General features: G+C 40.3%; 1 protein-coding gene across 2 annotated transcripts in view; it reads right to left on the bottom strand.

Annotated features, from left to right (window-relative positions):
* TMEM164 (transmembrane protein 164) overlaps positions 1–16,990 on the bottom strand; it is a 39,024-nt gene extending 22,034 nt beyond the window's left edge. For both annotated transcript variants that reach the window (XM_009808919.2, XM_059824455.1), the window contains exon 1: positions 16,417–16,990. In XM_009808919.2, the coding sequence (XP_009807221.2) occupies positions 16,417–16,881 (465 nt within the window). In that variant the 5' untranslated portion in view covers positions 16,882–16,990. The remainder of the gene's footprint in view (positions 1–16,416) is intronic.
* Positions 16,991–27,921: the final 10,931 nt, after the last annotated feature.

Genomic DNA, 27,921 nt, shown 5'->3' with positions numbered 1-27,921 from the left:
GCAGATAAGGCCCCAGCTCTTGAAGATCTCATGCGAGATGGTTGTCTATAAAAGCCTCTTCATACTTCCCAAAAGAAGGCTACCACAGTATCTGCTCTATGCGTAAGCTTAGTAGTCATCTTTAAATATGTCCGTTGCCACACTCAAGAAAGTATGTTTAAAGTAACTGTAAAAATTTCACCAATTATTAACTAGCTGTTCCACAAGACCGAAAGTAACTGAATACAGTTGGAGCAGCATGTTTTGTTTTTCTTTACAGGCCATACTCCTACCATAAATAGGGCCTGATTTAAATTTTTATGTAATAAACTATTGTTGATTTGCAACAATGCCCCATCTAAATTTAGAGGATAACCATCATCTTTTGATACTGCTGTCCAAAACCTTTCACAGCAACTTAAAATACTTCGTATCAGCAAGTCTTAGTTTAGGTATGAAGAGATTGCTACATAAGTGTTCAGTGATAAAAATGTTATTTTTTATATTGTCCACTACCGCAAAGAAGAGACTTTGGCCTACAGCCTGATAAAAAGTATTTCAGAAAAAAATGGGTCACGCTTTTTACTGCTGTTGCTAAAATAAATTCACAATAGATTATTTCACTGCCAACCTACAAAACCAATTATCTTTAAATCACTTCAAGTGAGAACATTTGGAGAATATGTCTGCTTTGTGGACAAGTCAGAGTAGACAATTCACCAAACATTCTTCTTTGAAGTGTTGCAGGGGTGGGAAAAGGCTTCAGATATATCTTCAGATTAATTACCACCAGATCATGTATTTGCTTCAGGAACAGTAGAAATGTTAAACCTTGGATCAGACTACTGAGCCCTTGTGTATAAAAGGGGCTTGTTGCCATTACCATACAAATAAATGTACAAATTCCAAGTATTTTATTTCCAGTGCAAGTTCTTAATATAGAGCCATTTATTTCTCTGATCCACTTACTTGAACGTTTAATTCAAGTTAGTCTCAGTAACAGTTTAGAACATGCACACACACACAAATTGTTTTTCCTAAGTCATACAGAACTCTAAAATGCACAGCAAGAAAGAGGCAGCAATTAAATTCAGCTGAATGTATCCCAAGATATTTTCTTAGTGAATACTGTTAAAATCCAATCAGAGTTTCTCTTAAGTCTTGTATTTTAAAAGCAAGTAATTTCAGCTCATCAGGGCAGGTTAAAGAGGAAGAGAATATAACTTATGCATGATGACAATCCACTAATGGATGCTTTTTTGTGCTAAGAAAAAGGTATATGCCAGAAAAATCTTATGAGAGGTCTATATATTACCTTGCACATAAGACCCATATGGCTTCTGGGAAAAGTGTCTAACACTTAACTATGCTTCACTATTCCATCATTGCATTTTTTTTGCAATAAACTTTGTTTACTAACTAAACCAAAGTTTCTTGAATTGTGGACTATATTTTTCCTTCTTTGGAGACCATAAATATCTTCTACAGGTCTCTTATAATATTTTTTTCCCATGCTACTTGCATGCATTAGTCAAGCTTTTTAAACATTCCATGTTGTATGTTAGCAAAAGGAGATATGATATTTAGAGTCTCACTAGTTCATCCAGAGATTTAAACTCAGATTCTTTTATGATTTCCTTAAATTCAGAAATCTGACAGAAGATACATGTTACTTTTGAAGCATAGTTCATGCCTTCATGGAAGAAACTCTGCTCTTCCAACACAGAAATTTTTTTTCTTTTTATTTCCTACATCTTAAAAAAAACAGATTGACCTTTTTCTCTATATGCACAAAATAATCAAACCAGAAGTATGTCTTAATCACACCAGTCATTTCTTTTTCTGACACACTGCAGAGTGCTCCAACTACCACACGGTAGAGCAAAAACTGCAAGTCTGTATCCTGTCTGAATCTCACCACCAAAGATAAAAAATAGCTAGTATTAAAAAAGGATGGCATTATTATGAAGACTGAGATGGACATACCAATCTAAAATACTTCACTACCATGGAGACAGGCAAAGAGAACAAGATTCGCAGCTGCTTAGTTTTACATCAGCTCTACTGCAAGAAACACAGTTTCAGGGACTGATGAGGGAAAATAAATATTTTGTATTTTTAAGCATGCAAGTCCCTCTGTTATGAGGGATCTTTCAGAAAATAAGCCTGACTTCCACTTTTTATGACAGCATAAACATCATAACTAGAATGTTCATGTTAAAACTTCAGGATAACGGAAGAGATCTTCAAATGTTTCAACTTTAGCAGCTTAATATGAAGCACTTTCTCTCTAAATATGTATATATTTTCCATGATAAGTAAACCTCAACTTCTTAAAAGGGATGTTTTACAAGACACTCTCGTATTTGATTTTCAAAGAGCTGTATTACTGAGTTGATTCAAACATTATGGAAAGTGCCATCATTCAGCTCAGAGTAATTAGCAGTCTTAAAATATCTAGTTCACAGCAGACAAGCTCACAAGCTCTAACACAAGCGTTCACATACTTATCCCATACTCATATTACATTTCCCTGTCATACTGGAAATAAAATCCTTTGCCTTGCTGGAGGCAACAGCTATGTTTTATAAACCAAACAATGTTGTATTAAATTAGCCGCATGGCTGTGAAGAGTTCCCAGCCTCAGTTTTCCTGCTGGAACTCTCAAGGTTTTACACACTCGGGGTAGCACAGATGTTAGCCCCCCCTTCGCCGGCACATTGGAGAGTGTGAACAGGGCAGCATGTACTTTAAGGCATGCTGAAGTAGGCTTCTCCTTGTTCAAGGCAGAATAACTAGGCTTTCATTTCAGAAGAAACACTAAGAAACAACTTCAGTGTCCCTCCTTATTCTGTCAGATCTATTACCTGTTACGTTTTTACATGTTACAAATGAGAGGAAGGATAAAAGAATTAACCAGAAATCCAAAATGTATAAAAATGTATTTTGGGAGGAAAAAAAAGCTATAAAATATACACCGTCTGATAGGCCGAATTCTGGGCACAGTTCTGATCATTCCCTTCCCCTTTATCTCTATCTCTCAAAAGAGCAGCACATTTAGAAAGGGCTTACTGAGGTCAACAAGAATGATCAAAAAGTATAGAACATCTCCCATACACGGATTGATTTAACACATTAAGACTCTTCAATCTGTAAAAGACTATAGGCTAATGAAAGTCAGAGAAAGTGAGGGTACAAAATCATGAGTGGCCTTGAGGAAATGTATAGATAACAAGTCCTAGGTGGGGACAATATTGCGAGTCAAGATGTCTGAGTCTCTTTCACCAGCACAGGACCAGAAGATTCCACAGCAAGGCAGTTACAATTTGGAGTCTGTAACGTACAGGATTGTACTGCTTAACTGTTCCTTCACTGAGACAAGATCTTAAAGAGACTGAACTCATGGTTGCTCTGAACTAACCCAGGACTGGGCTGCAAATCAGTCTCTTCCACATTCCCGTCTTCCAACCATGCACTAAGAAGAAGAGAAAGCTCCAAATAATACCTACAGGTCTGGGAGAGACTGGAAGCCAGAAGGAAAAGGATAGTACTTTTCCACCTGTAGTAATATCATTCAGTATTTGATGGAGTTCCCAAGAAATACCTTTTGAGTTCAGTAAACTTTAGAGATCATTATTTCCTTAAATCTGATTGCATTACTCATTGGGGTCAGTGTAGCAGGTAATAGAGCCTGTATGTAGGAGGACTATTCTGAAGACAATAAGAAGATAACCTTGCATTAGTTTATTCAGAGAATAAACTGGTCACAAACAGGACCACATGAAAGACCACGGATCTGTACAGTGTTATTTTTAATCTAGGACCTAGTGAAAAATGTTTCTTCATTTGGTTACAGATAAACTGTTCTCTTTAAGAAGTGAATAGAGCAAAGTCTATTAGGATCCACGCCACTGGTAAGGGAGGTCAATAGAAGGTTTCTTTCCCTGCTGCATCAACCCTTGCTGCCCATATAAAAAGCAGAGAGATACAAGGCAGTCTTTACTAGTCCCATGGTATTCTGTGAGAGGTGACATTCTGTAGGGCTTCAACAGCACTTGCAACTCTTCATTTGCCAACTAATCCAAAAATAGTACTTTCAGACTATGCACTCCCTAACTTTAGGTTTCCTGGCAGGATGAACAAGATCGCAATAGGTAGATACCACAAAGTATTACACTGGTGCTCCACAAATCCCTGTTAAGTTCGCTCCCTTTTTAATCAGTAAAAGAATGCATAGCAAAACGAGGGAAATGTTACTGTTAAAAAGGAACTGGGTAGCTGGGAAAAAACAGATAATTTTTCATAAATTCATTTTTAGAAGTCAGAATTTACCAAACAAATTGCACCTTGACATTGCAGTAGTGTCTCTAGAGAAAAGTCAAACTCACATGCATGGAAAAAAGGCTAAATATCAACCAAAATAAGCTGGTCTTTTGCAGCAAGTTAGCTTTTTTAATTAATTATATCTGTTTTCCGAGTGCCAAAACATGACAGGAATAGGTACCCAAATTTCAGAATTGTGGAAAAAATCCAATACTGAAACAAACACCCCCAAATCCCCAAAAGACTGCAACACCATAAAACCAAAAAGAACTACATTAACTTTAATCTGACCTCCCTTTAACACAAACCAATTTCCTAATCTCTGTATACTCTGTTAAACCCAATAGTATTTTCACTTCTTGCACTTCAAGCATTACATGTGCTGAAATTATCACATTAATTTGGAGATATTAGAAGTTTCCATTATTTGATTTTTTAAGTTCATACGGAAAGAATTTTATTCAAACAACCTCTTTTACACTTTGCACATCTAGACTTCAGCAATGGGCAAGTGCATCAGTATAAAGAGATGGAAAAAAGTGAAGAATACAAACCAACAAACATATCTGGTTTCCTATTTTCCATTTAACTGCATTGCTAGATTGAAAATGGTAAGAAAGGAAAAGGGTTTTGTTGTTGTGTAATTGTGGTTTTTTAATCCAGCAGTGCCTCTACAGTACATTTGTTATGGATTACTTTTTTTTTTTGGGGGGGGGGGGGGGGGAGAGGTCATGAGGTGAGCAGATTTTACCAAATCTGCCTTATTACAACGCCAGCTTACTCAGATATTGAGAAACTCGAACTTCAACACACAGTCCCAAATATATTTGTGAGCTACTACCTGTAGTAGCTAAAATCTGCTATCCTAGAATGCGTGCAAGCATTTTACCCAGCCTGTCATCACGAGCCATGACTTGCCTAAAATACAGATCCTAAAAACAGTTGATTTAATACCTAAAATGAGAGGCTGTGGTACATGCTAGAGTTACGTCTAGGAAAATTCTCAGATACTGGCAAGGATGTATATTATTTATGTTATGTTACAGGTTCCAAAAGCTTTGGGACCATTGCCAAAAAACAGTTTGTCAGCTGCCAATTTTCTCATTTGTCTAATATTTCCTAGTTTCTTTGGCATGTAAGTATGCCACATTCCACCACTAGTTTTAGTAATCAGCATTTCAAAAATCGAGACTAGTAAAAATCTCTAGAGCTATTCTCAAAAGATTATACACAATCTTTTGTTCAAAAAGGATGTGACTGAAGGGTATAACAGCAATACTGTCTCTGAACTGAAGTAAAATACTTTTTCAAATATCTAAGCCTGGATACCATTCTACTTACTGAATGTCATTGCCTCACTCCATGAGCACTCTAAATAGGGAGAGCTCACTGATTTTTTTTAATTTTTTTTTGGTCCTATGACTTGGCTGGATCTCCAGGTTTTTTTTTGATTCCAAAACATTCCAAACCTCTACAAAATATTACACCTAAGAGCTCCCTTCAGAAGTATTTTAATGATGCTATTTTTCAGTTAGTACTGAGGTGGAGAGTGCAGTCAAAACTTGTCATGAAAGGCTTTTTTTCTACCAGTCTTAGTCCTGCTGAGACAGAAACATGCATAACACAAAGATCATCTCGTTTGATCAGAAACTAAAAAGACAAAAGACGACAATTCAAAAGGTGGCAGGGGAAGAAAAGAACAAGTCACACAACTCTAACCGTTCCAGATTATACATCACATGAAGTAGCACTTACCATAGCAATGGGAATGCTTACAGATGTCTGAGTAGAGTTGTTTCTGGCAGAAGATAGCTAAGCACGCTACAAGTAAAACCACTACATCTCACATGTGCAGCACAGATTTCATTTACCTTTCAGAACAGCAGCTTGGCTGTCCCTGACCACCTGTTTGATTTAGTATCTCGTTGCAGCAGACTGGAAACATATCTTTCTTTTCAAACATTCCAGTCATGATCACTTAACCAGATCATAAATTGATTGTTTTCGTATACTATTTCAAAATGAAAACTTCAGTAGGTTAGATTTTAATTTCTACTTGCAATATTCAGAGCAATGTGAAAAATTAAGGGAAACTGGATTAATCCAAAACTGGAATGAATTTTAAAAAAAGGAAAAAAAGAGAGAGGCTTTCGTCAATCTGCACTGAAATAACAATTTTCACCCTTTCTTAGGTGTATCAAAGTACCCTCCAGCGCAGAAGAGATTAAGAGGTACGTTTAAAAGGCTAAGATACAGTGGTAAGGTTAAATGTATACATGTGAATAACATCCATTTTCCCCCACAATGGTAAAACATAAAACAAGGAACATTCAAGCAGCTGGATAACTTAAAAGATGGAGAAGACTGCTAATTAATTCTAAAATTCATTTTTAAGTACGTTCAAAACAATCGCCCTATCATTTATGAGAAAGTAATGGTCTAATAACTCCATTACACAGCTTTGATTCAGCATCTAGGTATGTTAGATGTCAACTGTATTTGTATAAACTATCAATTCAGCACAGAACAGCCATATTACTTAGAAGCCATCTGTTTGCCTTCTAAAAGGTAACTTTTAAAAAAAAAAAAAAAAAAAAATCGTAACTGTGGTTTGACAAGTTCAGACTGCCAAATCTGAAAGACAGCAGAGGTCAAAAGATGTTACATTCTCATTGCTAAACAGCAGCAAGTTGAATGTATTTAATATTTTAGCATAAAAATCACAGCTGCCTTACTGCAGCTGTCAGGTTCAGAGATTAATTAATGTGTCCTGTGGAATTGTTAATCTAGCGTTAAGAATACTCATGATTCAAAGCAACATTGCTGTCAGAGCATTAAGTAATACTACAGTGAAGTAGTTTCTGTGTTACATAAACCAGACTCTGGGACCACAAGAAGCTGCCTGTTCCTCCTGCCAACCTCCCAGTTTCCCAGTTCCACCCGGGGATGAAAGAAGCGTAGCAAGTTGAACAATTTCCATCCTCTACAGTTTAATGTCTTGTAAATTATGTTCATTGGAACATTCTAGATTAGTCTCCCCTTCCACAGGCTTAGTTTGTTTACTTGACAAACCTGTACTCACCTTCTTCCCTTCTACAGTCTTAGGTGAAAGATTTCTAGGCTTCTCATATTTTAAGATTAATTATTAACATAAGACTCAGGTCTTTTTTTGTGTGCAGTAGCATTAGTTATCACATCTTAGGAATTAGTATTTCAGAGAAAGTGTGTCACCAAGGTTATTTTTCTTCCTTTTTCTCTAATCATTATCTGTACCAGCCCTTCACTAGCAGTGGGTTACTTCCTTCCCCATTTGTAGCTTAATGCTTTAGCAAAACTTGACAATCAGAAACTCATCTGGGGGTAAAAGAACAAAAAAGGCTGAATGAAAAAAAAAAAAGTCCAATTTCTTACGAAAATTTAATTTGCCATAAATTTAGATTAACTTGCATTTACATCTGTCAGTCACACTGTGGAAGGCTGCATGAGTTCACAATGAGATTCTCATGTGCTTGTTCAGATACATTCACTTTTCTTACTTTTTCCCCCAAGCATGATGCTTCATATCAGTTTCCTAGGGAAGCAAAACCATCGTAGAAAAGTCCTGCTCTACTCTGCCTCAAGTCACCAATACCTTTTTCTTGTCACAGTTCCTCAATCTGTAGGATTTTACAACAGAAATTTATAATCTAAAGCAGCAGGATAATAAATATCTAATAGCTTTACTGTTACAGATAATTTTTGCCAAAGAAACAGAAACAGTAACACAATCCATAAAAAGCTATGGCATATAACATCATATTCCTGATTTAAGTTGGCATTTCACTAACTGCCAAAGTATTAAAATATAAACAATTAGATTCACTTGACACTAATTACTTGGCAATCTGAATAAATGTAAACCCTTACCACATCTATCTAAAGCCCTGAGGAAGTGTCACAAGAAACATGAGTCCCATTACACTCTGAGCAGGTTTCAAATTCATGATACAGAACTTGTTCTCGGTGAACATCAACACAGTTCAGATTGCTGCAGTGGATGTGGTTGATGTACAACCACTGCAGTAAAACTCATCATCTGTGACTAGGAGTGTAAACACTTACAGCAGGGCAAGGCAGACAACAAAGAAGGGGTTTTTAGAATGGAAATCATTAGATGAAAATCATCCCAATTCCTGGAATTTATAAGGTGTCCAATGTGGTTACTGCTGCTATGTGATTTAGTCCATCACTCCACTTAAGTTCCTAAAGGGTTCAGGCAGCTATTCCTGAAACGTCAGTTTAAGCTGCTAGCAAACAACCTACATGGAATGGTGTGTGAAACTGCTAAATAGGTTAAAAAAATCCGTTCTAAAAATATTACTAAAAATATTACAGCCAACAGTGATGCATTACAATGCTGGATAGTGCACTGAAGCAATTATTAATAGCTCCATTCTCAAAAAAAAAAAAGGAAAAAGAGGGGAAAAAAGAAATGAAACAGAAGAAAAGGAAGAAGAAAAAAGAAACAAAAAAAAAAGGCCTGCCTCTCCACAACATGTTGCTCAAACTACCTATGTTACACTTTGATCTATATTTGCTTTAAGTCTCATCAAAACAAAGCAACATCTGATTACCTAATTATTCATCTAATGGCCTTTAGAAAATAACCCTCAGTGTAAATATTTGGAGTAAGAGAAAGTTAAGCTTTTTCATCTAGAATTTCCAATCATGCAATTTCTACTCCTTTTTAGATAGTAAGATTCCTTCTTGTCATTTCCCCATTTTTTATATTCTTTCCTCCTAAGAATATACAGAATAAAAAGAGAGAATGCCCAAAGCATACATTCTATCCTCAAGCACAGCAGGTATTTCCAAATTCTAGCAACTTCAAAACAAAGGCTGAACCTAGAGCTTTAAACTCCAATTCCTCAACTAGAACATTCATTGGTAGCGTGACATATTACCATGATCCCTATCACCTTGACTGAAGCATGCACATTTTCAGCTCAAGACAAAGCATGTACAGGCCAAATCTTGTCTAAGTTGAAGTGGCTGAACTGTAATCTCTTCAAAACAAAGAAAACTGTGATTCATAGCCTTAAGACACATTTGCTGTTCTTTTTATACCAAATGAAAAATTAATATTATTTCTGAGTAAGAGTCCTTATATTTCTCAATTTCTCTACTATATGCTGGGATTTACTAAAAATAAGCATGATGGTGAAACAAACTGTATCCAGTGTTAAAATGATCACAGAAAAGCTTTTCCTCAGCTCAATAAATAATTATTACATTAATTACGGTATCAGCTAAAGCCTCTAAACTTCAGTTGACAGTGGTTTTTAAACAAAACAAAATCATTGCTTAAAAATAAATTGTAACAATTAAGAAAAAATTGACAGTTATTGGAACCAAGGGCAGATTAAACTATACGAGCAAGCCATGGGTTTTTTCCAAAGCCAAACTAATAGTTCTGGAGCATCCCAGACCCAGTATAAAGGAACTGATGATCTGATGATCCTGAACTGTCACTTCGTGTCGATGCCCCTTGAGCTGCTAGCATCTTTCTAGCAGTAAATGCACTCTTCTGCAAGAAGTAAGGCTTGCCACCATGAAATACTGGTGTTTGCAGTGCTTTAATTGTTCGTCATCTGCCCTTTTTCACCACACGCTCTGATGGATTTTCTCTCTAGCAATCAGCTTTAAGAGGAAGTACAAGTTAATTTGCAGTTGTATAAAAGAAAGACTTGTGTATTATGCAGATTTAAAAACTGAGCTGCATACTTCATAATCTGATGTTTGTGAGTTGTGATTATGCACATCTTCCACTTAAGTTTAAGGGATGAATTTTTTGTCTACCAGATAGCATTTCAGAGCACTGAAAGGACTATTGACCTTGCTACAACAAGTCTCACACACCTTCTAAATGTACTGATTTGGGAATGAATCATACTATACTCCAAATATATAGCCTTGCTTTTCTCAAATATTTTTTTACAATCCTTAACATATCAAATTCTACTAAATTTCAGTTTATTATAGCTCCTGAAACTGAGTCCTGTCTTCTGAGGTGCTTTAAAAATTACAGGTTCTGGAGGTAGCAGTACCAGGTTTTGGAATGTAGGAGGTATACACAAAAAATATGTAGATAAGGCAAATATGCACACATACAAAAAGGGAGATTTAGAAGCTTACCGTTAGATACTTACATTTTGGAAAAAAGTATGTATATTCATATGAAATTTTGCCTCTGCTGCTTTACATCTCGCCCAACAATCTTAATACATTAAGCAGTGAATGAAACGATTGAAAAACACCTTTGATTTAGAATACTGCTACCCTTTAAAAATTGAATAACTCATTAAACTTCTACTTGCGGGCTCTTGCTTATGGAACCCAATGCCTTAATTCAGTATCATTTCTATAAAAAATTTACTGAATTTCTGTAATCAAAGGTGCTTCATACTCACTCCCAAATAACAGGATATGAATGTCGCTTTAATTTTAATGAAAGGTTTTGAAGAGACAGAATATAGGAAACCATACACAATTTAACTGGATTCTTCCAAATATTACAAAGCATTTAGGAGCAGTGTACGCAAATTAAATCCAGATTCACACTTGAAAAAATCACATTTGACCACCGTCATGGTTTAACCCCAGCCAGCAACCAAGCACCACACCGCCACTTGCTCACTCCCCCACAGTGGGATGGGGGAGAGAATCAGAAGGGTACAAGTGGGAAAGCTCGTGGGTTGAGACAAAGACAGTTTAATAGGTAAAGCAAAATCTCCGCAAGCAGGCAAAGCAAAACAAGGCATTCATTCACTGCTTCCCATCGGCAGGCAGGTGTTCCGCCATCCCCAGGAAAGCAGGGCTCCATCATGTGTAACGCTTACTTGGGAAGACAAATGCCGTAACTCTGAACATCCCCCCGCCCTTCCTTCTTCTGCCTCCAGCTTTTATTGCTGAGCATGATGTCGTATGGATGGGATATCCCTTTGGTCAGTTGGGGTCAGCTGTCCTGGCTGTGTCCCCTCCCAACTTCTTGTGCACCCCCGGCCTGCTTGCTAGTGGGGTGGGGTGAGAAGCAGAAAAGGCCTTGGCGCTGTGTAAGCACTGCTCAGCAGCAACGAAAACATCCCTGTGTTATCAACACTGTTTCCAGCACAAATCCAAAACACAGCCCCATACCAGCTACCATGAAGAAAATTAACTCTATCCCAGCCAAAACCAGCACAACCACATAATCAGATTTTTTCCAAGGTTTAAAGAAAAAAAAAAAAGGATGAGGGAGGAGGGGAGAGAGAGGGAGATGGAGAATTCAGTCAAGCTATGTTTATTATGTAAGTTCCGAAAACAGCCCATTGTTCCCAAAAACACAGTAGCCTCTTTTGCAGAGGACAGAAAGGATGCAGTCCTCTAAAGAAGCTAAAACTGGAAATAATGAACACAGGATTTAGTATTTACTGAACTGCAGATGCACTTAGCACTGTTTTAAGTTATGCAAACATCAGATTGCGATCACTGGACGAAACTGGACTCCCCTATACTTCTTTCCCTTGCCTTTTTTCCACCTCTCACTTCCCCTTGAGCTTACTTCTCTCTGCCTAGGAAGATCATTGTTTGAAGGAATCATCCAGCAATACAGGTGCTTCCTACAAAAACATTTTCTTTATTCCAGACAAATGTCAGTCCTTAACTGCCTCAAGTGCAATAATTCGGTGTAGAATTGGAAGAGAATAATGACAACTTACCAGCTGAGAATTTACCAGCTGAGAAATGATTCTGTAGGAAGAATGCTTACAAACCTCTTTCCAAAACAAACAAACAAACAAATCCCCAAACTAATTTTACAGATTGGTATTAAGTCCCCACTCTGGAAGAAGGCATTGGCATATTAAAATCAAGGAAGCTGACAATTTACAATGGTTTAAGAGAAGGACTAACTGCTAACTGTACCTATCATTTTAGGATTAGATTACAGTCATGTTTCTGCCACTTCCCAAAATGAGGTTTCACGAAACTCACACACACCCCCCTTTAATTTCTACAAGCTGGTCAGTCATAACCTTCAGTGTTCAGAACTGAGTAGTCCTAGCGAAGCTCCAAGAAACCAAATTAAAACTATCAGCTTCAAGATCCAACTGACAAAGCTAAAATTAAAATTTAAAAAAGAAAAAAAATATAATAATCACATAATCATTAAGGTCAGACAGGTCCTTTCAAGATCACTTCACCCACATTGTTACCCACAAATTCTGATTTAGATGGCTTCATTTAATAGTCTTTCCCTGCATTTTGTTTTCCAAATTTCTCTTTTGTAATACAGACTAATTTTATCTCTGGGTCCTGGCTTATATTTGTCTACATTTAATCTTAGTTGCCTGTTAACTCCAGCTTGATGTCTTACAGGCCATCAAGACGCCTGTGTTTATGCATTTTCATTAAGTTACATTGATTGTGAGTAACAGCTTGCAAAATATGTGCATCAGAAATGACAAACTGGGGGTACAGGAACAAATCATGAAGAACGTGGAGTTTTTGATGGAAATTCTAACTGCTCCTCCGCTGAAACTGAAATGAAGAACTGCTGCGTGAACACAAGTGTTTTGACTGAAAAGTTAAAAAATATATACTTTAAAGAATATAGAACATATAAACAAATTGGTTTTGATGTAATTGGTTTTGACATTGCAAGGCATGAAATTTTCCTTTCACCTCACTAAAGCAATGCTGTAAGTATTTTGATGCTCATGCGCCGGGAGACTACACTTATATACACACTTCTCAACAACCATCCTCTGGGTGCTGCTAAAAGTCTCCTTTACAAAACTGCCAAAGAAATCAGTAGTGCTGTAATTGGCTATTGGGTGAATCCTCCCTCTTACACTGCTGAATCAGAAACTTAAAAGATTTTCTTCACATCTGCAATTTCAATACCGCAATTATGAGTCCTAAAATACTCAAAAGCATTAATGTCTTGAAAATATAACACTTGGTCCCCTAACCATATACTGAATTTTTTCCTGCTATGCAAAGGAGAATAGGTTTGCAACACCCTCGTGGACTTCACATTTCCCTTTTAGGATACTCTTTTATGCCAGGTTTACAGCAGTATCGTTGGTCCGATCATATCCTCAATCCTAAAAAGAGAGTGGTTTGGTTTTTTTTTTAGTAGAAATATTCAAATGATTTTCAATAAGACCACTCTTTACATAAAAGAAAGAGCGAGCTTAGTATGAATTCCTTCACAGACTTTCCCCCTCGCCTGCTGCACCACACACAAACTAAATATCGTACTGCACAAAAACACCCCCATCCCCATCGGATAGCTGTCAAAGAAACCACAGAAGTTTCCATTCACCTTTGGTCTAAAATATATACATAAATTTTAAAAAACTGAAGTATTTATCTTTCTATGATGCTGCACTTACGTCACTGGTGAAGAAACAATATTGCCCTTCTTCCTCCAAAAGCTATGCAAGAAACCAAAACCAAGACTAGGGCTGGAAATGAGTAGTACTGTTTCTAGATAATTCAACTCGGTGGCAGGATGGCAACAAATTCTCTGAATCTGATTAACCATGAGAACTGTTTAGGCAGTTAAATATGTTCATTTGATCGACACTTTATCCTTATGATGACACATCTAAACTAGTCCTTTCCACTTATGAAAAAAAGATGTGATTTGAACACAGGTTGGAGTGATCAGCAGAAATTTGACGCCTGATCAAAACAGACTCATTTGTAGAACTGAATATCCATTACATTATGCACTTTTGTCTGCCCAAATGCACCACAGATGTTAATTCCCATTTTATTTTGTGATTTCATTTCAGTCTTAGGTCTTTTAAAAGCAGGACTTCTGCTTTTATGCAGAGAAAATCTAAAGGATAATTTCCAGTTCCAAATAGTTTTGGCTCAGAGCCCAGAGCCTTTGTTGTTCTGAGGTGAAACAGTCTCAGCTGAAGAAAAGGAGAACAGAAATTGAGTGAAAGAGGAGACCTTTACAACCGCTACCCTTTGCAGGGATCTTGATTGCTGTAGAATGTTTCATCTCTTCACCTCCTACTTTGTTCATCCTAATGTTTACATGCAGCAGCAGGATTATGTATAAACTACTGTAAGAACATAAGTGAAGGAAAAATTATATTTTCATGTATTTCTTCTTGCCAACCTGTTGCCCTCAGCAAATTCAGGCCAGAAAAACAATGCTTGCAAGATTCCAACTACTACGTATTACTTTTGTGCTGATGCAGGTCATCGACTGCCTTCATATCTAACCTGTATTCTCCGCTGAAAGCTGTCGGTTTTGCAGCTATTTTCATTCTCTACATTAAGCCTGGGCCTATTTCTAATACATCTATTTGAGGATGAAGAGGTACGACTTTGGCATTTTGCTGACATACCCATCTTCTCAATTTCACAAATGCTGGAACACCATTTCTAATGAGTAATTAGCATAGGATTATAAAAGAAACTTCACAATTAGTCAAAAAGAGATCAAGAACTGACCATGCCTGACTACAGAGGTTAAGTCCCTCTCTTCCTGGGGGACAGCATTAATGAATGAGGTACACAATACTAGCTCCCCCATTTATGTATAAGCGTTAGCTTTTGCTGAATACTTATCATAACATCATATTCTAATACCATATCAAGACAACTGAACTTTCAAATCATAATGGTAACATATCCTCACCTTCTTCCCAGAGAATTAATAGGAAAATTTTCCAGTAAACATTGAGTATTGCCAAGAAATGGAATGTCGTTATATTACTTTATGTTAATTATTCCTATACCTCTTGCATACCTTCTACTTTCCCCTTTATTACCAATACTGACTAACTGATTGCACAGCAATTGTTACCAGTTCACAGGAAGCAAGTGTCCTGTGGTGTAAAATACTGAGCTAACATTGCATCACTGCTTAGGAATTTACATAACCTACTAATTAAGTTCTGGAACTGTAAGGTAATTGCTGTAAAGGTCTTGAATATTGCTGTAAGAGGTTGGCTTGAAATAATACCCACCTCCTTCAAACCCTCTGGTGCAACCAGAAAAGATGTTTCCATTCCTGTTAGGAAACGCTCTCCAGGAGCGAAGCTAACAACTGGCTTGATCTGGTACAGCCCAGATCACTCAGCAGTCTGCAAAGGGACACTACGAATGGCACTGGCCTGATTTTCATCTGTTACTGATCTTAGACAGATGTTGTTATCACAGCAGCTTCTATGAAAGCCTTTTTGACATTCTATTAAGTCTTGAGCTTAAATTTTGTCAGCAGTCCAGTGCTGAGGGTGCAATATTAGCAAAATTAAATAAAATAGTAATAGTTTTTGACATCTCCCACCCTCCTTACCAAGCTCAGTGAAACTTACAGTTAAGTACATGCACAGGACTATTGACAAATAGAGCTTGTAAGCTTTAGATATTGCAGTTCAGTAACTGTTTACAAATGTTTCCACTGTTTTGGAAGCTACACAAATTGCGCATTATCATGCATCAACAGCCAAGCCACAAGACATTAAAGCACATAGTTTATCCACAGGTATTAAGCCAGATGGGTTTGTTCACCCCATGTATGAGACAAGGGTAACACTTGTTTCCTTACTATTCAGCTTCTAAAATTAGAAAGGTAAACCAACATTGTCTGCACAAAACAAAGAGTAATTTCTTTCTTCAACACCTTCACAAAATACATTCACACCCCTAAAAGTCACTGGCTTAAAAAAAGTTGCATGTAAATTACACAGCTGCTTTAGCAATAATCTCGTTTTCATTAAATTTGGTGCACATTTTACCACTCCTGTCAGCGGGAACAGCATTTTCTATTCTTGAAACAAGGATTAGGTGAAAGCAGGTGGTGAGACAGCCTTAATTTTTTCCATTTTCAACCAGAGATTCGGACATTAGTCACAGCTACGATTTCACCTTTTCATTTGACTTGTTTTTTTCATAGATTTCAATTCAGCGGATTAAAAAGTAAGCCAGTTTTAAAACGTTTATACCAATTCTTGGCATTTGTACTTTTGCTACGCGCTTCTGGTCCACAAAGCGACTATGGGAAAAATACTGCTTTGCAAGTATAAAACTAAAGCAAACTTCCTGGTGACTGTACACAAGCCTTACCTGCATCATAGTGACCACATGACAGGGATTCAGGAGGTAAATGACAGTCCTGGTGGCAAACTTGAACCCCACCTCCAGCCCGAAGATGAGGCAGAGCACCACCAGCAGCACGTTCTTGCCCAAGCTCTCCTGCTTAGTCTGGGGCTGCTGCAGCAGATGATCCTCCAGCTCCCTGAAATGCAGCTGCCGGAGCTTCCACAGGGACAGAAGGATCTCCACAATGCCCACGCTGAGGAAGACCAAGCTCTCCAGAAAGCGCTGCTGCCCAGAGAGAAAGGCCGCGCACTCCGGCCCTCCGTTGCCAGCGAAGCTGGGGTCCACCCCCCCATACATCCAGTCCAGGAGGTTATGGAGGCTGTAACGAGACATGGTGGGACGGTGCCTCTTCTCCTCCCCGCCACTGTCCAGGAACAGGTAGGAGCAAGATGGTATCAACGCCAAAATGCTGTCGGGCTGACGAAACATGAAATGCAAGGACAGCCCCTCTGTAGTCCCCTTCCTTCCCAAACTTCAGGAGAAGCAGGCAGCTCAGCTCGGGGCAAGGCTAATTTCTGGCTTTTCCCTTCGATGCCAGGACGAGAGCCGCAAGCAGCAGCCTGCAAGAAGGGAGGAGCCCCGGATGAATGGAGCCTGCGAGCAGCGGCGAAAGCCCCTCGCCTCAGGCCCCCTCCCCTTCCCCGCCCGGCACTAACCGTCCGCCCCCCTCGACCCGCGTCGCTCTCCCCCTCCCGACCGTTACCGCGCTGCGCGTCTCCGCAGGACAGCGCTACGACCGGCCCGCACTCGGCGGCCGCCTCTTCCCGCTCCGCGCGGCCCGACACCGCCCTCCGCCGGGCCCCCGCCCCCCCCGGCCCGCGCCGCAGCCCGCGCGCCCCAACGGCCGCCGCTCGCGCGCCCACCCCTTCCCGCCGCGCGGCGCCGGGCCCGGCACCTCCGTCGGCGGGGGCGGGTTTCTGCTCCGTTAGCGAGCGCCGCGCGGCTGGGAGGAGGCAGGCCCAGCGCCCCCAGCCATGGGGCCGGCCTCGGCGAGGGAGGGGAAGGAGGAAGCGGCGCTCCCCTCAGCGGCGGCGCCGGCACGGCTGAGAGCACGAACCCGAGCGGGCGGGCCGCTGCCCGCTGCCGCCGCGCCCCGCCGCTCTCCCGGCCCCTTCCCAGCGCCGTAGCATCACCCCACCGACGTGCCTGACTCACACCGAAAAATGGTCGAGCCCCCCGGATTGGCTGCGCCCGGCCGCCCGCTCCTCCCTCCGCCCCGCTGCTCCCGCCTCCCGCGGCCGCCGCCGTCCCTCGCCGCCTGCCTTCGCCGCCGCGGCGGGCTGCGCTCTCCCCGCCCTCCTGCCTGTTGCCTCTGCCTTCGCCGCGCGGCTCCCCTTCCTCCTCCTCCTCCTCGCAGCCGCCCGCGGCTCGTCCTGGCGTCGCCACCCGCCCGGCTCCCCGCTGGGCCACCGGCAGGGAGGAGGCGAAGGGCCCGGAACAGCTCTCCTCTCCGCGGGCCGCGGAGTGCGCGCCCCTCACCGCCGTGCTGTTGGCCGACCCGACTCCGCAAGCGGCCTTAACTTGATAAACTCGTTCTTCAAGTGCCGTTGCAGCAGGTATTAGCCGGCCGAGAGCCTGCGGTGGCCTGCGTCTTCACGGCGCACGGTGAAGGGCCAAACTCGCGAGGGGCTTCGGCGGAGCCCCGGTGTGAACGCGGGGTGAGAGGGTGCGGTCAGCTGTGCCCTGGAGCGGGAGGCCGAGCGCGGCCCATGGCGTGCGCGCTGAGGGATGCGTTGCGTGTGCCCAGAACTGAGCCTTGTGCCGTCGAGGCCGGGTTTGGGTCCTGGGGGCAACCGGTTTGTGGCTTTGCGTAGCGGTCGTACTGCAAATCGGCAGGTTTCTATCGGAAAGGCAAAAGTGGGTGGAGATGTAGGTAGAGTAGTGGGTGAAGGGGATGTTCTCAAGGTAGTCAGAACCGTGAACGATCACACCCCGAGAGCTGTCTCGTACCACAGATTTTACTTCACATACACTACCCATAGCACATCGCTCTCCCCGACGGTTACGGCTGCCCTTCTCTGCAGGACAGCAGCAGCGCCGGCCAAACTGTTGAGCCTGCTTTATTGAAAATAAAAGCTGAATTCCACGAATAAGTTCGGAAAGACCAGGCAGATATCTCTACTGGCTGAGTCGAAGTGATTTCCATATAGACGGAGGGGCAGCAACACCTGCTCTGTAAAGCTGGAGGCAGTTATGTGCATGCTGTTCTGCTGTGGAAGAAATGACTCCTTTTTTGGGAAAGAAGGGGGACCCATCAGGCTTTTCCAAGATCTTCAAGGGCTCCCTTCCACAATTAGAGCTTGATAAGAATTCCTCTACAAAATGCTGTTTTCTCAGTCATTGCTGATTCATTAAAACTTAATGTAGATCTAATTATGCACAAACCTGCTGCAGAAAGTGAATGTGCAGAAACTGGATGCATAAGGGCGCATTTATCCCAATTACAAGCAGAATAGAAGTAATAGTAAGGTTAGCTTGACCGCATCGTGAGGTCTCTATTGACCTTAAGCACATGAAGAAAATAAAAAGGAAGACAGGTCAGATTACTAAGAATAAGAAAGGCAGGCTAAAAAATGTATGCTGCAAAACAATCGAACTATCAAGAGCTACATACTAAGAGGAAGACAGAGAAAAAGATTAATCTCCCACTCAACAGAGAAGAAAATCTGTCAACAAATTATAAAGAAAGCTAAAGTGATTGGTGCCTTTGTTGACTTCCAAAAAAGATCACCTGCAAGCAGATAGTTAGGGCTGGTGATGCCGAGAGCAAAATTATCTCAGCCCAGAGTAGGTAAAGAACAGATTAAGATAAACCAGATGTTTTCAAATTGTTTTGAGTCTAGTGAACATGATCGAAAGACAGTTAAAGAACTGACTAAATTAAGAAGGTGAATGAAATGCTGAAAAAACAGCAGAGGCAACGGTAGATTGCTGTTACCAAAGGGGAGACGGAGCCAGAGACATACAGCTCGATCAGAGTAATTCACTTAAATCCCCAGAAAAATCGTGGGACAAATAATCTCACGAACTATTATTAGCACCTAGATGGTAACCAGGGAATGACAGCAGTCAACATGGATCTGTCAAACATAAATCACACCAGATAACTTGATTTTCTCCTCCAGTAAGGAACAGGCCTTGTGGATAGGACAGAGCCTGTTGCCAGTTTGATTAGGTTTTTGACACTTTCATGACATTTTCATTAAAAAGTTAGAGAAATACGGTCTGGAGAAATGTATGATAAGGTCTATACAAAACTGACAGGATAGCAAGCAGTAGTTCACTGCCCAAAGGAAAGAATATATTGCAGGGTTCCTAGAGCCTGTCTTCAGTCTGGGTCTTTTTGTTATTATTAACAATGTAAATAATGGAACAGAGAACATACTTATTAATTCTGCAGGTGACGCAAAGCTGAGGGGGACAGAATTAAATCTTAAAATAGTCTTGCCCATTCAGAAACCTGCTTTTTTAAAAAAGTAAAGATGATACTCGGTAAGATCGATCTGCATCATAGTTCAGCACATTATACTGGTAAAAGCCACCTGGTATAAATCATCACTGCCTTTCCTCTTCCCCTTGCTACTCGTTTTCTCTCACACTGTCTTATGCCAGCGTAAGTTTTTCTGGGGCTGTGTGGTTGACTGTGTGAGGAAGCTGATTAACATTACAATTATAATTCCAGAGGTAGTTGTAACCTGGAGCACTTTGCTGATCTATTTGATCCTACTTTGGGTCATGGCGATGGATGAGGCGACCTGTTCATTTCTTGGTTTTCTGTGATTTTCCACTCATTAGAAAGAAGGAACATAGTTGGTACAAAACAGGACGTCCTGGTACGATTGATATTTCTTTGCAACAGCACAATATCATTAATTCATGTTCAGATTGTGATCCACTATAAATTCAAAAGATCTGGTTCTGTGATCTTGATCTGCTGGGTGGCTTAGGCACAGTTCCTTCATTCTCTCTGTTTCAGTTTCTTCAGCTTTTTTGAAAAGCACTCTGAAATCTGTGAGTAAGAATTTCGTGCTACCGACTGAACACTAAGCCGTTGCGCTTTTCTGTTTGTTAACTGTTTCTTCTCATCCTTTCACTACGTAATTTAGGCTCTTACTAAGATCCATTGTAAACATCTATATCTCCTATGTCAATAGAAATGGTTCTCTAAGAGCAATAAATTCCTGTAACTAAAATGTTTGCACAAAAGCCTGAGGCTTTTACTTGTATCTAACATGAGATTTATTTTTTCTGTCTGTGGCCTCTTGAAATACAAAAATGGTGAAATCTAATGTTAATCCATGAAGAAATGGCAGGGACCTGAGCGTACCAGTAGTCCTTAACCACCCAGAGCAGCCTTGTGTGGGGCTCCAACTCGCAGATCATCTGCCTGGGAGCTCCGAGTTATCTCTGGCCCGGACCCCAGTCCTCGCGCAAGCTGCGCAGTAGGCAGACCTCTGTCCTCAGCTCGGTCCTTTGCTGTTCCCGACTTGTTGACTGGGCTTTCCGGACTGGCCTTGGACCCGACTTGTCACCCCTCATGTCTCTAATGGTCACTGGACTCTCAACAGAACCTGTCACCGTCCCCAGCCCTGTTCTACTCGCCCGGCTTGGTGCTGTGGGATTGCGCCCTTGTGAGCGAGGTCGCTGCCCCTGCCCAGGCGTGGTCGCCCGTGGCTCCTGGATTGCCCACCTTGGTGGAGCAGCCCCACTCCCGCTGCTCCCTGACAATGTATGAAGTTCAAAGTCAGCCTCTGTAACGTTGCTCCCTCTATAAAACAAAACTCTGCACCTTGTCTCTCCCTAATGTATCATTTGCAAATTCTGTCTTAAGTAAGCCTGGAAGTAAAGGCAAGGCCTGAAGTTTTGTACGTGGTAGATATCATCAATAAGCATCAGAAGTTGAACTTCAAAGCAGAGGGACTAAAAGCCCTTAATTCTTATTCAAAGAAGCATTTAAGCAATGCTTAGCTTAAGCCTATCCTCAAATCCTTTGAATTTTAGTATATAAATTGAGACCTTTCTTCAACATCAAGCTATATTGCTGTACTTTAGAAATGTGATTCTACACATCAATATGTAGTTAGACCTGGAGATTTACTAGAAACTGTGTGTCCTGGTAGTATAGGAGTTGAAGAAAAGAAAAAACCCACAAACAAAATAAGCAACAAAGTAAAATCATATTTTAAGCCTTGAAATGTTTCTGGCAAATAACAATATTCACAGGTATAGTTGAAGACATCAGCAGTCTTACTTCAACAGTGAAGCTGTACTTTCTCATGCACTTTTATGCACAAAGTAATAAAAACAAATTCTTATGATTAGGAGTGTATTAGAGTCTTCTAGCTGATGGAAAACTAGATTGTTTGAAGTGTCAGGATGAATGATCCTTTCTTTATAACTCGTATTATGCAAAAACAGATGACCACAGCTTTAGGAAAAAAATCTACTATATTGTGGGTACTAATGTAAAGTTAAAAAAAAAAAAGAATAAACTGAGAGGGACTGTCGTTTTAATAATGGTTGGAGCTGGATGCAGCTGTCAGAGCTCTGAGCACATTCCCCACGCTGTCCTCTGACACCTGTCTGTTGTTTTGGAGCTGATACATCTCTTTGAAGCTTAGGGAAAAGGAGTTTTATTCCTGTTTCTTCATAGAAACCTGAAGCATAAAGCGATTGTGTCTTGTCTAATTTCACATAGTCTGTGGCAGTCAGGACTGAACCAAAAAACCTTCCCACCTCATTATATCTGTAACTCTTCCATTTTATCATCTCTTCCATTTCCTCTTTTCTTCTCCCACCTTTATTAGACATGTCTTGGTCAGCCATGAGTGACACACTCTTGCAAGGTTGACCATGCATTGGGAACAACGGTTTGGTTTGTTCCCTCAGCTTGCAAATGAGCATTATTATAGTTTTATGTGCTTGGTCTAGATAGCGATAAGTGAGCCTTGCGTGAATTCCTACTCATACAGACATAGGAACTAGGAGGGAAATGAGAAATGCCTACCTAAGGCAGGAAGGGAAGAGAGCACCTGGATTGAAGGGAAAAGCAGGAATGGGGACACGTTTTGCAAAGAGCTGGGATTAGGTGGCCAGTTAAAGTACTGCTGTTTATTTGCAAGTCTTTTTACTAAAAGAACATGAACATTATGTGCAGAATCTTTGATCTTTGGAGATGCAAATGGAGTCAGAGTCAGCAAAGAATTGATCACTCTCCTAAGTTTAAAATGGAAGCTGGGTTGAGACTGCTTGTTAGTCTGTCATTTCTTGTCTGAAGAACTGGGCACAGTTGCACTCTGAAGTATGCTTTGAGCAGGCGGAATGAGACTTGGAATAGCCACTGGGCAGCACTGGCAGACTGTGGACATGAATATATTCAAGTTGTGTGCACAGAAAGCAACATTTCTACTGCGTAGACTTGTAAACCAGAAGGCTTGTTTCTGTACAAAATAGAAACCACAGTCTCTTTGGCTTTCTACTAACATCCGACCTCTTTCCACTTTTCACCTGGCCTTCTTGCTGCATTCCTTGTAGCCCAGGAATTAAATCAAATGTACTTTCCCTTCAAAAATTAGGAAAATTGCTCCCCTACCCTGACTAAATCTTCAGAATCATATAAATGTACATGCTTTCTCTCTCCTTCTCTTATTTTCAACTTTGGTTTTGTTGTTAGGATGACTGTGATACCCTGGGCTGTGTTCTACTAAGCCCTGAAATATTTTCATAGTCTTAAGAAAATTCTTCTTTTATCCACCTTTCAAAAAGTAATCAAAACCAGGATCATTTGTGAAAGCAGTGGGGCTGCAAGCAATGCTATGCTGACTGTGGTAAATGCTGATTACTTGCTTTGTTTTATTGAGCATGAACATGGGAAATAGACTGCAATAATTAGGTGGCGGTCAAACACTCCACTACTTGCTACACTGCTCATAATTAAGCTACAGCTGGGCATATATCAATGTCTCTAGCATACAATACACTTTTAGATCTAATATAAAATGTTGCTTACCTCACTGTAGATTATCAGGTGTTGGGTAAGGGGTCTCTCAGCCTCGAGGGGTAACCTTGAGAGGCATCCCTGCTCAAGGGGGGATTGCCGTGCAGCCCGCTGCCGCACGGGAGAGCTCAATGGGCTCGGGGGGGCTACAGATATTTATAGCATGAAGTGATTGACTCGTAGTCAAACCCCCTTTGATGAATGTGCAGGTGTGCATTAAGCAGATCGTTAGTGGAAGTCCCTGTGCTAGCACTAGGTGCCAACCTCCAACTGTCAGAGGTGGCCTGTGCGGTTGCAAAAACCCTGAATGCCACCGCCGCTCTGATTCTGTTACTGCAAGAGGAACAACATTTGAACAGGGAAGCAATCTCAGCAAATAGAGCAGCTATAGATTACTTGTTGCTTAGGCTCAACCATGGGTGTGAAGATGTTGAAGGACACTGCTGTTTCAATCTCACAGATAACAATAAACCCACAGAAGTCCAACTGCAAAATTTAAAAACTTCAGTACAAAACCTAGGACAGGATCTGAAAGGAATTGAATGGTGGAACTGGTTGTCACATTTATTTCCTTCTATTACCCCAATACTGAAACAATTTATCAGTTCGGTATTAACAATATTAGGGATCACATTCTGTTGTTTTGCTCAAGCATGCTCAACCTGTCTTGCTCAAATTCATGGGTACAAATACTATTCTGCCCCAATCTAAAGTGTGCAAGTATGCACAAAACAAAAGGAAGGAACGTTACATAAGAAAAAGCTGCCATGGAAAGATGACTTTGAAGACATGTGCAAGAGAACTTGACTGACAGTGACCTTGCCTGTACAAGAGGGTCTGCTGTTAGAAGAAACCAGACCAAACAGGCTGAAAGCGGCAAAGTTGCGACAAAATGCTGCAAACTTAGCTGATAAATATGCATTAAGTGTGCTTGCACGGGAGTTTTGCATGAACAAATACTCAAAAGTGAATGGCAACAAGTGTTGTCATGGCCAAAGCCAATAGGTTGTGTAAGTTGTAAAAATGAATATGTGAGTAGTCTTAAAATTGTATGTAAAAAATCAAAACACAGGGTCCTTCTCGGGCTCCCAGCCAAGAGGCACCTTATTGCCGGCAATAAAAGGGGTTTTAGCGAGTGTGTACTTCTGCTGCCTTCTTTCTGGTACCCGTGCACAAATTAGAAGAAAAGAAGAAAATGCGAGCAAGTCCTTTCTGCTAACAACTGACTATGGTAAGGGCTGATTACTTGTTTTGTTTTACTGAGCATGAACATGGGAAATACACTGATCAGTTTTGATTTCCATTTTTAAACAATTTTATTGGACTTCAGGGACAGGGCAAGAGAATATTAAATGTAGTCTTCAAAACTGTTTAGTTTAGGAAAAACATCTAACCGTGAATATTTCCTTCACTGTTAGTTTTGATAAATGTTGCATGTTCAAATTGAGCATGAGTGAGGTGAAATAGCAGTTCAGAAATAGGTTTCTTTTCTCTTCCAGTTTTTGTATATGACTTATAAAATATACAGAATAACTGTTAGAGGTTCATTCTCAAGTTTTGGCAAAAAAATCACTCTCCCTCCTAGGGCACAAGAAGATGCCTCCCAGCAAATCAGTGAGGTCGTGTCTTTCTTCTTGCACACTGATATCAGCCAGTGAAATAATCAAGAACTAGTGGTTATGTTGTCATTAATCCCTAGACTAAGTATTCCCCCACCCCAAAAACATGGAGATGCTTATAGATATTATACTGTTTCATGTTGAATTATCTACAGTTCACATTTTGAAAACTACATTTGCAACCAGAAGTGCCTACAGGGCAACCAGCTGGAAAAACTCAATCTGGTAAGCCCCTCAGTACAGGGTGGCTTTTTTGGTTGTTATTTTGCTGTTTGATTTCTTTTTTTCTTGCTACAAATCTAGGTTCATAGAGATTCTTCCATCAGTTATTCCGACTTCCTTCTATTTAGTCAGTTCCTCAAATATATTTTTTATGAATTTAAAGAAAGGCTTGTGGTCGTGTAATTGCTGATTTCCTCTCAAGGAATTTTCTTGAGAGAAAGATGAAAGGCTGTTGCGTTTATCATATCTCTCCCTGTCAGCTAATTTAGCTAGAACATATGCTAGACAATACTGGAAAAAAGTAAATGTCAACTTGAAACATTCAAAATAGAAGCTTGAAAAGCATATCGCATTTTCATGTTTTTTAATCTGATGGACTGAAAATAATTATATAAAGCACCAACAGAAACTGGTTAGATGACAGCTGTGTGAACCAGCTTTTCCTTGAATCAGATTTCTGTCATGTTTGCAGTATTTGGCTTATTTTTTCCCTTACATAAAAAGCTGCAATATTAATAGACACAAAAACAGTTGGATGTAAAAGCAGGGAGAAATAAAGAAGTACCATGAATGTGCGAGGTTTGCTTTGAGATAAAGAAAATCATAGTTAACAGTTCATCTGCATCTTAATTACTTTACCCATGTGGAAGTTAAAAGGTCAAGCAGTACTGGCAGTAACTGTAATAGAGGTTGAGGATGCATCTGAGAAGTGGTGATGCATTTCTTTGTAGGTTCATATGTTAAATGAGTAAAGGCATTCTCTGAAGTTGTTTGGAGCTTGGGGAAAAATATTTCTGTTAAGATGAGTGTGAAAAAAATGGATCTGCTATAAAACATATAAAATGTCTTCTTAAGAAAGTTAAAGTTTCTGTCCAGATGTTATTTACGTGTTGTCTTAAACGTGAAGAATCTTGAGAACTAACAGAAAGATGACAATTGCTCTTTTCACACATCAGCAGCTAAACATTTTATGCCTTAAAGTGCTCAATGACATTCACTCCCTTTTGTGTTTATGTCCTGTATTGTTCAGCCAATTTTCAGTTTTCAAGGCATTTGCCTTGTCTCATGTCCAGTGCTAGCACCATAATATTGCTAAGTATAATAAAAGGCATTTCACAAAGAACCACCCAAACTTTTTTTCATGGAAGCTTGGCCTTAACAGCACTTTTCTCACTGTTGCCTTCCAAGTCAAAATACTACATTAATATAATGCACACTTATAGATGCTTATATCCACAACAATTCAGCAAATTTCCTAACGACGCTTAGCTAGTCTTCCAGCGAACCAAACCCAAATGGAAGGTGATCTCTGAAATATCTATAGGTAGACTACAAGATACTTTTCATGCTGATGTCTCAGAAAAGTAATTGAAGTCAACGAGTGAAATCACTGATGAATTTGATTGCCATATTAGTTTTACAAGAACTGTTATCCTGGTTCATGTTTGTTAGAGTTGATTTTAGCTATGACTGGTATACGTAGGAGGTATGTGATTCTATAAATCTGCACAGATATGCAGGGAGAAGAATCTGTGCTTTCTATTTTTGTTCTATTTTGCTATAGTTTATTGGGCACAATGACATCGATGAAGACTTACTGAAAACACTCTTAGTTAAGACTGAGTTGAGTCTTAAAAATGGAAATCTAACTTCTGGTTGTGAGCCACTCTGTCACTACTTATCAATCTCAGCCTGAGAGATCCTGAACACTTGTGTCTTCCCTAAAGTTCTGTGTGGAATTTGCCTTTATTATTAATACCGCAGTGACATGTGGTATTCAAGATCAGGGAACTGCTATATTTAACATAATGTAAAACAAATGTAATTGCAGTCTCAGAAACAAAACAAAAGGTAGGAAGGAGAAATATTACATGATATAATCTCTGGTTAATTAAGTTTTCCAAAATTTATACTATTCCATTCTATTGTGGAACAGTATGTGATCAGGTCTATTATGTCATACTATTGTGTTAGCACTATGTATTTTTATGTCTTGTGATATTTAGGGAAGGAGATGTTCAATACCTCAGCTTTTACAGTGATACCTCAGGTGGTGTACATTTTTGGCAAAGATTTCTGGGCCAGACATGGGTTCTGTTAGATCCACCTATCACTTACTAGCATACATAGATACCAGTCACACATTTTGACGTTTCTGTTGAATATAATCCATGAAAATAGATGCTGTAAAATACCACAAAGCTGCTCTTATACCCTTGTATTTGGTTTTTGTGGCAAGGTTTTGGTAGCGGGGGGCTGCAGGGGTGGCTTCTGTGAGAAACTGCTAGAAGCTTCCCCCATGTCCAACAGAGCCAATGCAGCCGGCTCCAAGGTGGACCCACCGCTGGCCCAGGCTGAGCCCATCAGTGATGGTGGTAGCCCCTCTGGGATAACAGATTTAAGAAGGGGAAAAAAAACAACTGTGCAACAGCAGCTGGGAGAGAGGAGTGAGAATATGTGAGAGGAACAGCCCTGCAGACCCCAAGGTCAGTGAAGAAGGAGGGGAGGAGGTGCTCCAGGTGCCGGAGCAGAGATTCCCCTGCAGCCCCTGGTGAAGACCATGGTGAAGCATGTCTTTAGAGTTTGTTTTAATAAGTTTTTGAGGAAAAATGGGCATACTCACATGTTTTC

This window comes from Gavia stellata, chromosome 14, assembly GCF_030936135.1.
Source record: "Gavia stellata isolate bGavSte3 chromosome 14, bGavSte3.hap2, whole genome shotgun sequence".
In the NCBI taxonomy this organism is placed as follows: domain Eukaryota; kingdom Metazoa; phylum Chordata; class Aves; order Gaviiformes; family Gaviidae; genus Gavia; species Gavia stellata.
This window is presented reverse-complemented; position numbering and strand designations above follow the sequence as displayed.